Here is a 15,002-nt window from a genome sequence, read left to right as displayed (position 1 = left end):
ACGAACGGAGGCACGTGCCTCCGACTACTTTATAAATACTACTTAGTTAAGCGTGTCATTATGATGATCGTGGAACAACCGGTGAACATGTACCGGTTATATCGAGTTTATTACAGTGTTCGAATCCACCTCGTTGCTTTTTACTTATATGATTATATCCTCTTGCTGTACAATTAATGTCTTTTTGACACGTACAATATCTTTGTTCAAAGCTATTGTTAATATTATTATATTTCTGTTACCATAATTTGCCTTTCTTTTTTTTTTTTTTTTTTGACATCAAACATTTACAGATTCATATTGACTCTGTAAACCAAAGTGGTAACTCTGCATCCATATTTTGCTTTTTTTTTTTTTTTTTTTTTGACATCAAATATTTACATACTCATATTGACTCTGTAAACCAAAGTGGTAACTCTGCATCCATGTCTTTCTTTGTTTGTCTTTTCATAGTTCTTTCTATTGTAATTTATATTTCATTTTAGATTTCAACTTTTTAGTACATTTTAAGTTCGTATTTTAGTAGTAGACATTAGCAATTGCTAATAAAGAAATAAAACTAATTAATCAATTCATTTTTATTTAATATTTTAGAGTTTAGTTCCTTGTGATATGATGACTATAAAATGTTATGTATGTTGATATGCTGTTATGTATGTGTAAATTTGAAGACTAATTTTTATATATATTCATATTAATTCTAATTGTAACAGTATGCTGTTGAGATTAGTTACATTTGTAAAACAATTAATAATTATAAAATTATTTTATAAAATTTGTTCTGAGTTGAACTACATTAAATTTTATTATTTTCTTTGCAGTTTTTAGTTAATTTTTAATGATTAATAGTTTATAATAATTTTAAATATATTGTTATTTACTTTATATAAATTAATTTAATATTATTTATTATATCTATTAGTTATGTGCCCCCAGCAAATAATCGGTCCGCCACCGGTCGCATTCATGATTCCAAAGAAGATAGTGATTATGCTTCTACTGCAACTTGCAATAATATGTCGTCATAAACGTCCTTTCACTTCATCTCTTCAAGAAACAGCCACAAAATATATATGTTCAGCGTAGCATTTTCCCACTAAATTCGAAACAAACAAAAAATCCGAAAATAAAAAAAACAAACTGAAAATACATTTTCTTTCCTTTTTTTTGGACTGAACCTGAAAATAGATAATAAATATTTAGGAACAATGAATTCTATAACCAAAAGAATGAAACTTGCACATCAGTCTACGTCGAAGGAAGACTTATTCTTTAACAAGTTTTGTGTTAAATCATTGGATATTTTAATAATCGAATAGCAGAAGAAGCCTGGCTCATACACCGTCCAATCAACCAGTGCCATATTATCCAAACAACCAATCATATCTCATAACCAATTCTAATGGATTAGACTTTTGTGTCATTTATAATGCTGAAGAAGATAATTTCCACAAATTTAGCAACTTTCAACCACTTGATTTTGTAGACCTAACGTGTCGGTTAGGTCATCTATCTAGTGGCCCTATATTATATACACAAGACACGTTGAAGTTATACACTCATCTCTCCAAGAACCATAGCTTAGAAAGAAAGAAAAAATGGAGATTTTGCTCTGTTTCTTAATGGTTTCGCTTCTTACTCTTGTATCATCCATCTTTCTTAAGAAGTTTAAAAACTCAAAATTTAATCTTCCTCCAAGCCCTTCAAGTCTTCCCATCATTGGGAACTTGCATCATCTCTCAGGATTGCCTCACAGATGTTTTCATAACCTCTCACTCAGATACGGACCAGTGATGCTTCTACGTCTCGGCTTTGTTCCAGTGGTTGTCATCTCATCGAGTGAAGCAGCTGAAGCAGTGCTCCGAACTCATGACTTGGAATGCTGCAGCCGACCAAAGACGGTCGGGACAGGAAAACTCTCTTACGGCTTTAAAGACATCTCATTCTCGCCATACGGTGCTTACTGGCGTGAAATGCGAAAAATCGCGGTTATCGAGCTTTTAAGCCTTAAGAAGGTTCAGTCATTTAGGTATATAAGAGAGGAAGAGGTAGATTTCGTGGTGAAGAAGGTAACCGAATCTGCTTTGACACAATCTCCTGTAGATTTGAGCAAAACCTTCTTTTCACTCACCGCGAGCATCATTTGTAGAGTAGCTTTAGGACAGAACTTCCACGTGGACGGCTTCGTTATCGATCAAGAAAGGATTGAAGAGCTTGTAACCGACGGAGCAGTAGCTCTAGGGACTTTCACTTTCTCTGACTTCTTCCCTGGTGGGTCTGGAAGATTCTTAGACTGGTTGTTTCAAAGAAACAAGAAGATCAACAGAGCCTTTAAAGAGCTTGATGCTTTTTATCAGCATGTGATTGATGATCACTTGAAGCCAGAAGGAAGAAAAAATAAGGATATTGTTTCCTTGTTGTTAGATATGATTGATAAAGAGGATGCAGATTCATTCAAGCCTAGTATGGATAATCTCAAGGCAATCGTCATGGTAATTTTTTTAAATAATTGTCATGTTATACCCACTTGATTAGGTTAAAAACTATATTATATAAGATTTTTTTTATGTTTGTTATGTGATTTTTTAGGATGTGTTTCTTGCGGGGATAGATACAAGCTCTATAACAATGATTTGGGCGATGACAGAACTCGTTAGAAACCCAAGAGTGTTGAAGAAAGCTCAAGAGAATATTCGAACCACCTTGGGAGCCAAAAGGGAAAGAATCACTGAAGATGATCTAGGCAAAGTTGAATACTTGAATCTCATTATCAAGGAAACATTCAGATTACATCCACCACTTCCGTTTATAGTGCCAAGAGAAACAATGTCTCACATCAAGATCAACGGCTATGATATTCCCCCGAAGACGCAAATCCAAGTTAATGTATGGACAATAGGACGTGACCCCAAGCGTTGGACCGACCCTGAAGATTTCATCCCTGAACGGTTTGCTAATAGTTCTGTAGATTTCAGAGGACAACATTTTGAGCTATTACCATTTGGTTCTGGTCGAAGGATGTGTCCGGCGATGCCAATGGGGGCTGCTACTGTTGAGCTAGGATTGATGAATTTGCTTTACTTTTTCGATTGGGGATTGCCTGATGGGATGAAAATTGGAGACATCGATATGGAAGAATATGGTACTCTCTCCATTGTCAAGAAAGTACCTCTTCAACTTGTACCCCTTCGACGTTATGGATGTGGAGTCCAAAAAGTTTAATACCATGGAAAGATCACGAACATGAAAGGTAAGATTCATCGGATATTGTTGTATTTATGTAAGAATTGATGTTTGAAAGATACTATATCAAGAAATAATAAAAGTTTATTCGTTTCTAAAGAAAGTTGCGGTCATACTCATACCTTGTTTTCCATTTTATAAAACAAGTTATTTAACATCATAACATCGTTCAAACATGATTTAACCTGTTTTTCAAAACTTAAATAGTGTTGAATTATATAATAGGTTAGATAATGTTTGACCAATAGATGCCGACTGAACAGAATTACATATACCATCCAAGTGGCTACATGCATGCATGGGAACAGAATTATCTCAATACGGTGAAGAGGCAAAACACTATCCGGTTACTAAGGCAGTGTTGCCTCTACGTTGGTGAGGTGGTCTAGATATACGAGCAATATCTACCGCCAACAAAACCATATTGGGAATATATGAAATAATCTACTCTTTTTGTGATTTTTTTTTGTTCTTTTTAAGTCATTTAATTTTTCTTCGTAGACTCGTAGTACGTACTACGTAGCATGAAAGTATTGTATTCCTCTTCTTATTCAAGAAAATATACTTCCAACCACTCGGAGATTTGCACTTTGTTGAGTATCCGTCTCCTTGTCCTAAGTGATCGTGACCAATCCAACTTTGATAGTTAGGCCATTTCACTTGATTCCCCATATCTAGCGAGTAGTGATCGTTTTTCTCACTCTAAATGATCAATATACTTTTGAGTCTTGACAGCAAATATAAACCAAGACATACAAGAGCTACAACTAATTAACATATTTGTAAGTAATAACAACAGTAATAAAATGGAATAGAACAGTACACCATCATTATTGTTAATTCAATATAGCTAGTGCACTAATAAGTTTTATCAGGTTTTATAAAAAAGTTAAATGAGGTTCAGTTTATATGAAAGGAGCCATTTGACGTCTCTAGTTTTTTTTTTTTTTTGAACATCATTTGACGTCTCTAGTTAATAAATGATCGGAATACAACTTATAAGTTTGCACCTTTTAGACCACCTCCATTGCAAACCGAATTTTCAGTAGATACTTCATCCATAAAATTTCCAAATATTCGTGATACATGTCATAGTAAGAGTTGTCTAATTTTGTATACTAGCTTAAGACCCGCGCAATTGCACGGAATGAATGTTATATATAAAAATATTTTTTATATTATTATTTATGTGTTCATTTATGTATTATGTATATAATTAAGTTAGAGTAAAGACATAAATCAAAATAATACATCTTGTTTATTTACGATACTTTTTTGGTAAATAAATCAAAACCAATCATTTTATTTATTTTATATGGTATATAACTAAATTTCAATGACATGGACATAGATATATAGTATATTTTAATATAAATATTTATTATTAAAAATTCATACTCATATGATAAACACAAAATTTTTAATGTGCAATTTTTGAATGCAAATTTCAAAATTAAAATATTAAGGTCTCAATATTTTTCAAGACAAATTTAGAAATTATGATATTTAAGTATTTTTCTATGTTATATAGTTTAATTTTAAACTATATTAATATATAATATGAATGTCTAGTAAATGAGACTTCATATTTATACGATTTATGATCATTTGTATCTTGTTATTACCAAAAATTAAACCATTAATCACAAAATTTTAGTGTGAGACATTTAACGTTTTTAGTAATTTATAGTCGTTTTAAAAATTCAAAATATAACATATAAGAAAAACAATATTTTTTTATTATATGGTTAATGTGGTTGTTTAATATCTTTTAATAATATAAAATTAAAAAAAAAAGAAGATAAGATACAAAATTATTATCAAATATTTATTATTCATAATCATTAATTGTCATATATACGTTAATCATATTAGACAATTCTGTAGCTTTTATTCAAGGAAAGTGCGAGAATATTCTTTTGTACAGTATTTATCAATTTAGTAGGTAATTTAATAAAAAATATAATATAAATTAAGATGGGCCAACTTATTTCTCTAAAAATTCTGAATTTCATTTTCATGGTGACACGTGACTACAAAACAATGTTGTAATGTTTCTCAATTATTAATATTAAGGGATGTTAATAACATATTAGTAAAATAATATAAAAGGTATTTTCATTAAAGGAAATGTTCTCAGGTAATCAAAATTCAAAATGACTACTTATTTAATCGATTACGTTGGATTATTACCGACAGCGACTCCCACACTCATATGACGAATCAATAATTGCCCTTTATGAAAATATCTAATGGAAAAAGAAATAAATAAGATAAAGTTAGCAATTTTATAATGGAGTAGTGGTTAAGCTCTTCGATTAAAATACAAAAGACTGAAAGAAACAAAAACAGGACACGGCGGAACATGTCAATCTCTCTCTGTTTCCTCTGCCTCTTACCTCTTATCTTTATCTTCTTGAGAAAACTTCAACCCTCGAAATGGAATCTTCCTCCGGGCCCACCGAAGCTTCCGATCATCGGAAACTTACACCAACGCGGAGAACTACATCCCAGGAACCGTAGGAACCTCTCCCAAAAGTACGGACCAGTGGTGCATCTCCGCTTCGGATTTGTCCCCATGGTCGTGATCTCATCAAAAGAAGCAGCAGAGGATGTGCTCAAGACTCACGATCTTGAGTGTTGTAACCGACCAGAGACTGCCGGGATCAGAATGATCTCTTACAACTCCAAAGACATCGGGTTTGCTCCTTACGGTGAGGAGTGGAGGGCCATGAGAAAGCTCTCGGTGGTGGAGCTCTTCAGCTCGAAAAAGATTCAGTCCTTTAGGTATGTTAGAGAGGAAGAGAATGACTTGCTGGTCAAGAAAATCTCTGAATCTGCTTCGAGTGAATCTCTGGTGAGTCTGAAGAAAACCCTTTATACGCTAGTCGGGAGTATTGTCTGTAGAGTAGGGCTAGGGCAGAATCTACATGAAAGTGAGTTCATCGATGAAGATGGTATAGCTGATATTGTGCAAAGGTCTGAGCTGCTCACGAGAACTTCTATGTTCTCTGACTTGTTTCCCGGAAGAATCGGTGAACTCATAGATTTGTTCACTGGGCAGACAAAGAGACTAGAGAATGCTTTCTCGGAACTCGACACGTTCTTTCAGAATGTTCTCGATGATCATCTTAAGCCTGGAAGAAGAGTACAAGAGGGGTCAGATATTATCGATGTGATGATAGATATGATGAGGAAGCAAGACTCTTTCAAGATCACCACATATCATCTCAAAGGAATGATATCGGTAATCAAAAACAGGATATTAATTTAACTTTTATTTAACTATAGATAATTATGATAGTACAAAACTTTGAGAAATATTACTAACGATTCTAAATATTATTACAATTTAAAACGTTCATTTGTAACATGTTTTTGTGTTATGTCAGGACATTTTTCTAGCAGGGGTTAGCACAAGCGCATCCACAATGATATGGGCAATGACTGAGTTGATCAGAAACCCTAGAGTGATGAAGAAAGTACAAGATGAGATTCGGACAACACTTGGAGACAAGAAAGAGAGTCTCACAGAAGAAGATCTAAACCAGCTTCACTACTTTAAGCTAATGGTCAAGGAGATATTTAGGTTACACCCAGCAGCTCCACTTTTGTTACCAAGAGAGACAATGTCTCACATCAAGATCCAAGGCTATGATATTCCCAAAAAAACACAGATCTTGATCAATGCTTACGCGATAGCACGTGATCCGAACGTGTGGAAAAACCCTGATGAGTTTGATCCTGATAGGTTTGTAGATAGTTCAATAGATTACAGGGGATTAAACTTTGAGCTTTTACCGTTTGGTTCTGGTCGGAGAATCTGTCCAGGGATGGCGATGGGGATTGTCATTGTTGAGTTTGGACTTTTAAACTTGCTTTATTTCTTCGACTGGGGATTGCCGGAGAAAGAACCAGCCGAGAAGATCACCACCGGAGATGAAGTTGCTCTTGACCTCGTTCAAGTTATTCTTCCCTAAATATTTGGTTTTTGGCAACTTCTTATATATGGGTTATCAAATGTTTGTGCTATATTAAGCTTGATTCTGAACTAGAGCTGCCTTTTAAGTTTTAAGTATTAAGAATATTATTTTTTTTTTTGAATAATATGTAAAATTTATTCAGAAAAAGTTATGTTTTACAGACTAAGCTACTTGAAATTTGAGATTTTGAGGTTTTTGAAAAGAAACAGATTTTCCAAAGCTTCTATCGTGTGGCAAACCAAGCCTGAAGAATAGTTCCGTAACGTCGAGCCCTCCTTGAACCCAACAAGAGACACTGGTTTCGAATCTGTCTATCAATAGTCTTGATCATTACGGAGGCCGGTGTTGGGGAATCTCCATGCCTACGATTGTTCCGTTCTCTCCAAACTGTGTAGAGGATCACTTGAAAGCTATATCTCAGGAGATAGATCTGTAGCATCGGCTGGGTATTATCTGACAGTAACTCACTGATATCTTGCCACCGAGAAGAAAATCTGGAAGGCAGGATGTTGCGAGTCAGGTTCTGCCATATCTCTAGGGAGTAGCTACATTCAAAGAACAAGTGTTCCCTGGTTTCCAGTTGATGTTGACATAAAACACAGCCAGGGTTTAGTCCAGAGTTCCAGAGGAGCATTTTGTCTCCAGTGGATAACCGATTATGCATCGCAATCCAGACCATGAAACTGTATTTCGGAGTGGAGGAAGGGAACCAGACAGTAGAGTACCAGCTAACTTCCGGTTTTGAGTCACGAATCAACAGCCAAGTGCTTTTTGTGTCAAACTTTGGTTTGAAAGTGTTCAGATTGTGTTTCCATAACACAACATCTTTCCCAGGATTCATTTTGCTCCTCTGTTTATTCAATGCTTCCTCAATCATAACATAAAGATCATATCTATGTCGCCGTGGGCGACGAGTCATAGCAGATTCCACCGTTGCGGTAAAAGAGATTCCCATATCAATACAACCCCTTGCTCCCACAATGTCAAATAAGCGACCCATATCTGACCATTCATCGAACCAGAATGAGGTACCACGTCCATTGTTAACTTCAATGTGATGAAACTCTTTCGCTTTATCGCGATACTTCAACAGTTTACGCCATACCCATGATCCTAGCGTTGAGTTTGAATGAACTGCCCAGAACGTCTTTCCCTTGAATAGATATTCTTTAACCCACCTAGCCCATAGAGAGTGAGAAGATGTGACCCTCCATATTAGCTTCAGACAACAAACTGCATTAACTTCTTTCAGTGGCCGTAGACCCAGACCCCCTTCATCTATCTTTGTCGTGACCACCTCCCAAGCAATCTTTGCTTTTCTAGCGTTCAACTCCGGACCTGTCCAGAGAAAAGCTGAGCACAAACTATTAATCTCCTTCAGACATTCTCCTGGAAGGCAAAAAGATGACATCCAGAAGTTTATAATGCTCATGAGCACGGATTTTATAAGTTGCAGTCTCCCAGCCCTAGATAAAAAACGATTTGTCCAGAGACTAATACGCTTTTTTAGCTTCTCAACAAGAGGCTAATCTTATTAAACCTTATGATAATCTTCTATTTATCAATTTCATTATAAATCTCTAAGTACTTATAATTAGTTAGAAGGACAAGATCAGATTTTTAGTCAACATTTGTAGAAAACGTAGAACAAGGCCTTTATGCAAAATCTGATTATTAAATTCTCAATAAGATTATAATAAACTATAAAAGTATAAAACTGAACTTTGGAATAATTAACACTTGGTAATAAAAAATAAATGGTTTTATATTAATATATACAATTAACTTGCACTAGTGAAAGAAACAGTTGACTTTACCCTCTAGGTCATTTTATATCAAGATTGGTTTTGGATTTTTCTATATATTCAAAGATTGATTCGTGTCAATCATGAATCCACCTCTAGAACACGAAAGAGTTGTGGTTTCTTTATTACTTTTTTTCTCGGCCTGGTTTTTTTTATTTTAATCGATTACAATTGGATCATCTTCAATTATTAGCAAAATACCCATATTTATTGTAAAATATAGTAACTATGTATAAATAAATTGTTAAATACTTAAATTCTTCAACTTAGTATAACAAAGAGTAACAAAAACCTAAAGAAGAAACAAAAGAAAGAAAGAGCAACGAAAATGGCAATGTTCCTCTGTCTCTTTTTCCTCTTACCTCTTTTCTTAATCTTCTTGAAAAATCTCAAACCTTCGAAATGGAATCTGCCTCCGGGACCAAAGAAGCTTCCGATCATCGGAAACTTACACCAACTCCATGAGCTACCTCCCCGGAACCTCTCCCAAAACTACGGACCAGTGATGCTTATGCGTTTTGGCTTCGTTCCCGTGGTGGTGATCTCATCTAAAGAAGCAGCGGAGGAAGTACTCAAGATCCACGACCTAGACTGTTGTAGCCGACCAGAGACAGAAGGGACAAGAAAGATCTCTTACAACTTTAAAGACATCGGATTCGCTCCTTATGGCGAAGAATGGAAGGCGATGCGAAAGCTCTCAGTGATCGAGCTCTTCACCACAAAAAAGTTTCACTCTTTTAGGTATATAAGAGAGGAAGAGAATGACTTGTTGGTCAAGAAACTGATGGACTCTGCTTCAAAGCAATCTCTGGTAAGTCTGAAGAGAACCCTTCACGCATTAGTTGGAAGTATTGTATGTAGGATCGCGTTTGGGATAAATCTACATGAGTGTGAGTTCATAGATGAAGATAGCATCGTGGATCTTGTGCACAAGTCGGAGATACTCGAGATGACTTCTATGTTCTCTGACTTTTTCCCTGGAGGGATCGGTAGATTCATGGACTGGATCTCTGGTCAGAACAAGAGGCTGGATCATGTTTTCTCGGAGCTTGACACTTTCTTTCAGAACATTCTCAATGATCATCTTAAGCCTGTGAGAAGAGATGGAGAGAGGTATGGTATAATCAACGTGATGATCGATATGATGGAGCAAGAGAGAGATGGAGACTCGTTCAAGCTCACCACGGATCATCTGAAAGGAATGATCTCGGTAATGTTTTTTGTTTCTATTTTGAGAAAGATTTGTCAAAGACTTGTGACTCACGGTATATTTTATTACCAGGACATATTTATTGCAGGGGTTAGCACAAGCGCCTTCACAATGATATGGGCAATGACAGAACTTATCAGAAGCCCTAGAGTGATGAAGAAAGTACAAGATGAGATTCGGACAACACTTGGGGACAAGAAAGAGAGAATCACAGAAGAGGATCTAAACAAGCTTCACTACTTTAAGCTAATGGTGAAGGAGATATTCCGGTTACACCCAGCAGCTCCACTTTTGCTACCGAGAGAGACAATGTCTCACATCAAGATCCAAGGCTATGATGTTCCCAAAAAGAGACAGATCTTGATCAACGCTTACGCGATAGCACGTGACCCGAACGTGTGGAAAAACCCTGATGAGTTTGATCCTGACAGGTTTCTTGACAGTTCAATAGATTACAAGGGATTGAACTTTGAGCTATTACCGTTTGGTTCTGGTCGGAGAATCTGTCCAGGGATGGCAATGGGAATCACACTTGTTGAATTAGGGTTGTTAAATTTACTTTACTTTTTCGATTGGGGATTGCCGGAAGAGGTAGAAGCTGAGAGGATCATTAAAGACAACGATATTGCTCTTGACCTCGTTCAAGTTACTCGCCACTGAAAATCTGATAATGTACTTTTCATTTCTTGTGCAACACGTCTTGTCACACTAAGCTCCAACTTTCATCAGAAACATCTTTTAAGAACTGTGTTTAATGCTTTCGGCATGCACTTGTTGGTAGATTTGTACTTATGCTTTTATAAAAACTAGCAACTACCACAGTTATAAACATTTTCTTACTTATTGCGTCTTCATGACACATGAAGCAAACCAAATAAGCGTTGTAAACATTTTTAAATAGCTGTTTGTTTTTTTTTTTTTTTGCTAACCGAATATCCTGGCCCCACTGAGGTGGTCCAGACTAGAGACCGAAGTGAGCATGGACGCTGCCAGGGCGTCACCATGTGGCTCACCGTGTAACGGTCTTCAGTCTCGGGTGCTGCAGCCCACGTGTAAATTCCGCAGTGGCCAAGGCTCGAACCCAGGGACGGACAGTCCAGCTGGAACTCCTATACAAGTAGAGCAAAGCAACTTGGTTAAAGCTGTTTGTTATATGTAATTCAGGGGAACGAAGTCATAAACCAAGCACATTAGATTATAAACATCTGCATCCAAGATCTCACCTTAACAACTGTCTCACTACTCTTGTGGAATATAAATCATTAAAACTCACTTATAAGTCTTAATATACGAGTATCAACCCATCAGCAACAACCTCGGTTTCAGATTCTTTTTTTGCTTGTTACTTACGCTTTGGCTTTGGCTTCAAGTGCTTCCACAAGTTCATCAGATAAACTACACCTTCTTTGAGAGTAGCCTTTCTTCCCTCTTTGAAGTTCCAAAGCTCAGGCACTATGTACCTCCCACTTCCATTATACTCGTTCCTCTCCATCAGCGCTTGTGTCACAGCTTCAAACACTTCATCCCCCAGCTCTTTCTTCAGTTCCTTCAGCTTCTCATCTTCTTCATTCAGCACCTCCTGCCAAAAAAAAATTGTAGACAGTCTAAGAGCATTGTTTAAGAGAGAAGACAAGAAAAGAAGAGGTGTATTGTATTGTTGGTACCTTGTGGATTCCGTCTATTTGGATGACCTTAATCGGATGCCAAGCCGAGTCTCTCAAGTGGTTGTCCCACAAGGAACAGAGCGTTGCTGCTTCAACATCAGCTTCTTCAGCTGGATATCTCTCTTTGGCTAGTTTCTGGAACGGTTTCTCATCCAATGCTCCCATTCTCTTCACAGATATCTGACCACGTAATGTCAACTCTTGCATTGACTGCACAAAGCTTAACCATGGTTAGTATCATAACATCAAATGGCAAAGCACATAGGGAGAGAGTACTGTTGCTTACTCTGATCAAAGCCTTGCGAGCATCCTGAAGCTCATCGTTAGTGTAGCCATGTTTAACAACAAGAGCCTGATAGAGTGACTCTTGGTATTCAGACTCCTCCTCTTTCTCCTTTAGTTTTTCTTTAGTCTTTTCTATCTCTTCCTTCATATCAGGATCTTCCATGTGTCCCATCACCTGCAGCCCACCCCTCATTCTCTCTATCTCCAGCTCCCGTGCCAGCTCATCATCCAGTTTCTTCTCCAAATTTTTGACTCTCTCACGTAACTCATCTTTCTCCCTCTGTAAAACAACACATCCAGCAAATCAAAACAGACACTGCAACTTCAACATTATCCATGCAATAAAAGAAAAAAGCCTATACCTGTTGCTGTTTTGCCAATCTCGTCATTTCTTCATCAGCTTTGTTTTGCTCTTCAGTAGCCATTAAGTTCTGACAAACAAATTAAAAGATTTCATCACAAATCATTGCGCAAACTTTAACAAAAAAAAAAAAAAGGATTTGTACAAAGGATGTTGAACATTACCTTCTGTTTTTGCCATTGAAGCTTTCGTCGCTCAGTTTTGTTCAGCGTTTGACATTTATCAAGATATCTCTCCCTCTCTTCAAACTCTTTCCTTTGAGCTTCCAGATGCTGAGCTGCCTTCTCATGTTCATTTTTCACACTCGCCAAATAATCACGCGCCTTTTGCTGCATGCTACTCATCTCTAAACATTGAAAAAGTTAAAAACAGATTAAGCTTCAGAATACTAATTTAATTTCATCAGTAAGTAAGAGAGAGAAAAACATTACTTTCATTATGAGCGTTGATCATTTCATCCTTCTCTTTCATACTCCTCTGAAGCTCTGTACTGGTTTCTTTGTACTTGCTCTCTATCTCTTCAAGGTTAGTGCTTTTGGTCTCGAGTGTGTTTTCCAAGTTGGAGACAAGCGTGAATGCCCTTCTTTGTTGCTCTGCTTCTTTTCCAGAAACAGTCACCAAGTCCCCTTGCTTCCTGAGGTGGTCTCCAACTACAGTTCTCGAATAATAGTCCTCCTTTTTCGCTATCCAACCGTAAAGCTCTTCACCAAGATCACGTGCAGAATCGTAGTCTCTCTTCCCACACTGATTGACTTCAAAGTGCTTCTCAAACATGGTGGCGTTCCTGTAAGCTTCCCAGTCTTTGCCGAAGTAAACAATCGCAAAACCTGTGAAACCAACTCTGCCGTTCCACAGTGGCTCCACTTTGTGGGGGTTAAACCCTTTGCTAATAAACTCTTCCCTAATTTTGCTTCCACTCTCGCCAGCGAACTTGCCTGTTTTCTCATTATAAATTCTACTGATGTTGGCCAAGATCCCTTTCCATGGATGCACAAACATCAGACCATCATTTCGAGCAGCCAAACGATCACGCCTCTGAGGATATCTTGGAGCACCATGGCTGAGACCACTCTGTTGGACAGGTTTTTCACTCTCTTTAGCACCAGCAGTGAGGCAAGCTCTCTTGGAAGGGTGTGTACTGTCTTGGTTGCTCAAAGAGGAGCTGGGTTTAGGAGAAAACATCTGTCTTTCTTCACCGCTTGGTACAGGATCATCTCCTCCTGAGACAGACATAGGTTCAGCTTCAGCGATACGTGGTGAACTGGATTTGACAACGCTGCTATTCACTTCCCCTGCAGCAGAACTTGAAGAACCAGTCTTCCAGTTTCCGGTTAACACCTCTGTAGGAAGAGAAGAGACATCTGATGATGGTCTTTCCAGAGGGCGGAGATACTTCTTCATGTATCTCTCAAGTGCGAGATGTCTAGCGCCATCCTTAGTGCGGGAACTGCCGCTAATGTTGTAAGCATGACGAAGCAAGTCGTCAAAGTTGTAGTCACGCTTGCGGTCAATGTAGCAGAAGGGACACCTGAAGAGAGAGTCAGAGATCTTGACCTTGCGAGTGCCATCTTTCAGCTCACAGTAGTATCTGTACTCCAAATCATCCAGCTCTCTTCTTGAATACATTTCAACCTGCAACCACAAAGAAGCAAAGGAACTTGGTATAAATACATAATTACACACTAATCACTGAACCTTATACCTGAAGATCATGAAAAAGTTGACGTTTTTACTCTTCTACAAAGATCAGAGTAATAAAACAACAGAGAACATCATAAAGACACGAACTTTAGTGAGGCTGAGCTACAGAACACACAAAACCCATTCAGAACCTGAGATTCACTAACCCAGTTACAGAAACTTACTAAAAGTTGACATCTTTGGAAAGATCAGAGTAAGAAACAACCCAGGAGATCATAAAGACACCAACTTTAGTGAGACTGAGCTACAGAACACAAAACCCTAACTCAAATCCAACGACATTTCGCTAACTAAAAGAGAAGATCAGAAAAGTTGAGGTCTTTACTCTTCTACAGAGCTCAAAACGCGAAGAAAGAGAGACTCAGAACTGTAAACTCGTAAATCAACGAAACGAAATGAAACCCATAAAATAATTTTCAGAAAGAACAAATTTTGCAGATGTCTGTGGATACAGTTTAAGGAGAAGTGTAAGGGAAAGACGCGGGAGGAGAGAGAGATGCGAAACTTCTTTGGAGAGCGATCAAGAGGATGACGACGAGTGTGAGTATCCTTGGGAGTTGGGAGCAGGTGGGAGAGACGCACGTAAGCTCGTTGGAGTGGAGAGGAATAAGTGAAAGACGAAATATGCAGAGTAGCGAACAAACACGTCGATTGTGTGGCTTAATCCTCTAGCGCGTGCATAGGAATGGTCATTGTAGACCAAACCAAACCATGATAAACCAATCTCAGTTGTCTTAACTGGAATTGAAT

The 15,002-nt window shown here is 37.4% G+C and overlaps 4 protein-coding genes across 7 annotated transcripts; 3 read left to right on the top strand and 1 right to left on the bottom strand.

Moving 5' to 3' along the window:
- Nucleotides 1-1,540: 1,540 nt before the first annotated feature.
- On the top strand, nt 1,541-3,342 carry LOC106411764 (cytochrome P450 71B2). The gene is made up of 2 exons (XM_013852582.3): nt 1,541-2,492; nt 2,590-3,342. The coding sequence occupies exons 1-2, from the start codon at nt 1,599-1,601 to the stop codon at nt 3,220-3,222; spliced, it is 1,527 nt and encodes a 508-aa protein (XP_013708036.1). The 5' UTR covers nt 1,541-1,598; the 3' UTR covers nt 3,223-3,342.
- Nucleotides 3,343-5,517: 2,175 nt separating this feature from the next.
- LOC106415481 (cytochrome P450 71B28) lies at nt 5,518-7,392 on the top strand. Its single transcript, XM_013856208.2, has 2 exons — nt 5,518-6,490; nt 6,636-7,392. The coding sequence occupies exons 1-2, from the start codon at nt 5,609-5,611 to the stop codon at nt 7,221-7,223; spliced, it is 1,470 nt and encodes a 489-aa protein (XP_013711662.2). The 5' UTR covers nt 5,518-5,608; the 3' UTR covers nt 7,224-7,392.
- Nucleotides 7,393-9,098: 1,706 nt separating this feature from the next.
- LOC106411941 (cytochrome P450 71B29) lies at nt 9,099-10,988 on the top strand. Its single transcript, XM_013852810.3, has 2 exons — nt 9,099-10,241; nt 10,314-10,988. Exons 1-2 carry the CDS (start codon nt 9,360-9,362, stop codon nt 10,899-10,901), a joined length of 1,470 nt encoding a protein of 489 aa, XP_013708264.1. The 5' UTR covers nt 9,099-9,359; the 3' UTR covers nt 10,902-10,988.
- A 75-nt stretch (nt 10,989-11,063) lies between these two features.
- On the bottom strand, nt 11,064-14,914 carry LOC106411940 (factor of DNA methylation 4-like). 4 transcript variants are annotated; one of them, XM_048765318.1, is made up of 8 exons: nt 14,757-14,911; nt 12,983-14,183; nt 12,716-12,897; nt 12,553-12,621; nt 12,192-12,470; nt 11,906-12,115; nt 11,592-11,820; nt 11,064-11,350 (listed from the first exon to the last, which is right to left on the bottom strand). In XM_048765318.1, exons 2-8 carry the CDS (start codon nt 14,175-14,177, stop codon nt 11,268-11,270), a joined length of 2,247 nt encoding a protein of 748 aa, XP_048621275.1. In that variant the 5' UTR covers nt 14,178-14,183; nt 14,757-14,911; the 3' UTR covers nt 11,064-11,267. The 4 variants fall into 4 exon arrangements, with proteins under 4 accessions (XP_048621275.1, XP_048621272.1, XP_048621274.1 ...); XM_048765315.1 differs by having other exon boundaries at nt 14,705-14,907; XM_048765317.1 differs by having other exon boundaries at nt 14,578-14,900.
- Nucleotides 14,915-15,002: the final 88 nt, after the last annotated feature.

This window comes from Brassica napus, chromosome C8 (assembly GCF_020379485.1).
Source record: "Brassica napus cultivar Da-Ae chromosome C8, Da-Ae, whole genome shotgun sequence".
Lineage (NCBI taxonomy): Eukaryota > Viridiplantae > Streptophyta > Magnoliopsida > Brassicales > Brassicaceae > Brassica > Brassica napus.
The sequence above is the reverse complement of the archived record's forward strand: the minus strand, read 5'-3'. Positions and strand labels throughout refer to the sequence as shown.

Coding starts and splice junctions, on each gene's coding strand:
- LOC106411764 (XM_013852582.3), top strand. CDS start 1,599: ATGGAGATTTTGCTCTGTTTCTTAATGGTTTCGCTTCTTACTCTTGTA. Junction 2,493..2,589: donor ATCTCAAGGCAATCGTCATG/GTAATTTTTTTA, acceptor GTGATTTTTTAG/GATGTGTTTCTTGCGGGGAT.
- LOC106415481 (XM_013856208.2), top strand. CDS start 5,609: ATGTCAATCTCTCTCTGTTTCCTCTGCCTCTTACCTCTTATCTTTATC. Junction 6,491..6,635: donor ATCTCAAAGGAATGATATCG/GTAATCAAAAAC, acceptor GTGTTATGTCAG/GACATTTTTCTAGCAGGGGT.
- LOC106411941 (XM_013852810.3), top strand. CDS start 9,360: ATGGCAATGTTCCTCTGTCTCTTTTTCCTCTTACCTCTTTTCTTAATC. Junction 10,242..10,313: donor ATCTGAAAGGAATGATCTCG/GTAATGTTTTTT, acceptor TTTTATTACCAG/GACATATTTATTGCAGGGGT.
- LOC106411940 (XM_048765318.1), bottom strand. CDS start 14,177: ATGTATTCAAGAAGAGAGCTGGATGATTTGGAGTACAGATACTACTGT. Junction 12,898..12,982: donor GATCAACGCTCATAATGAAA/GTAATGTTTTTC, acceptor TTCAATGTTTAG/AGATGAGTAGCATGCAGCAA. Junction 11,351..11,591: donor CTTGAAGCCAAAGCCAAAGC/GTAAGTAACAAG, acceptor CTACTTGTATAG/GAGTTCCAGCTGGACTGTCC.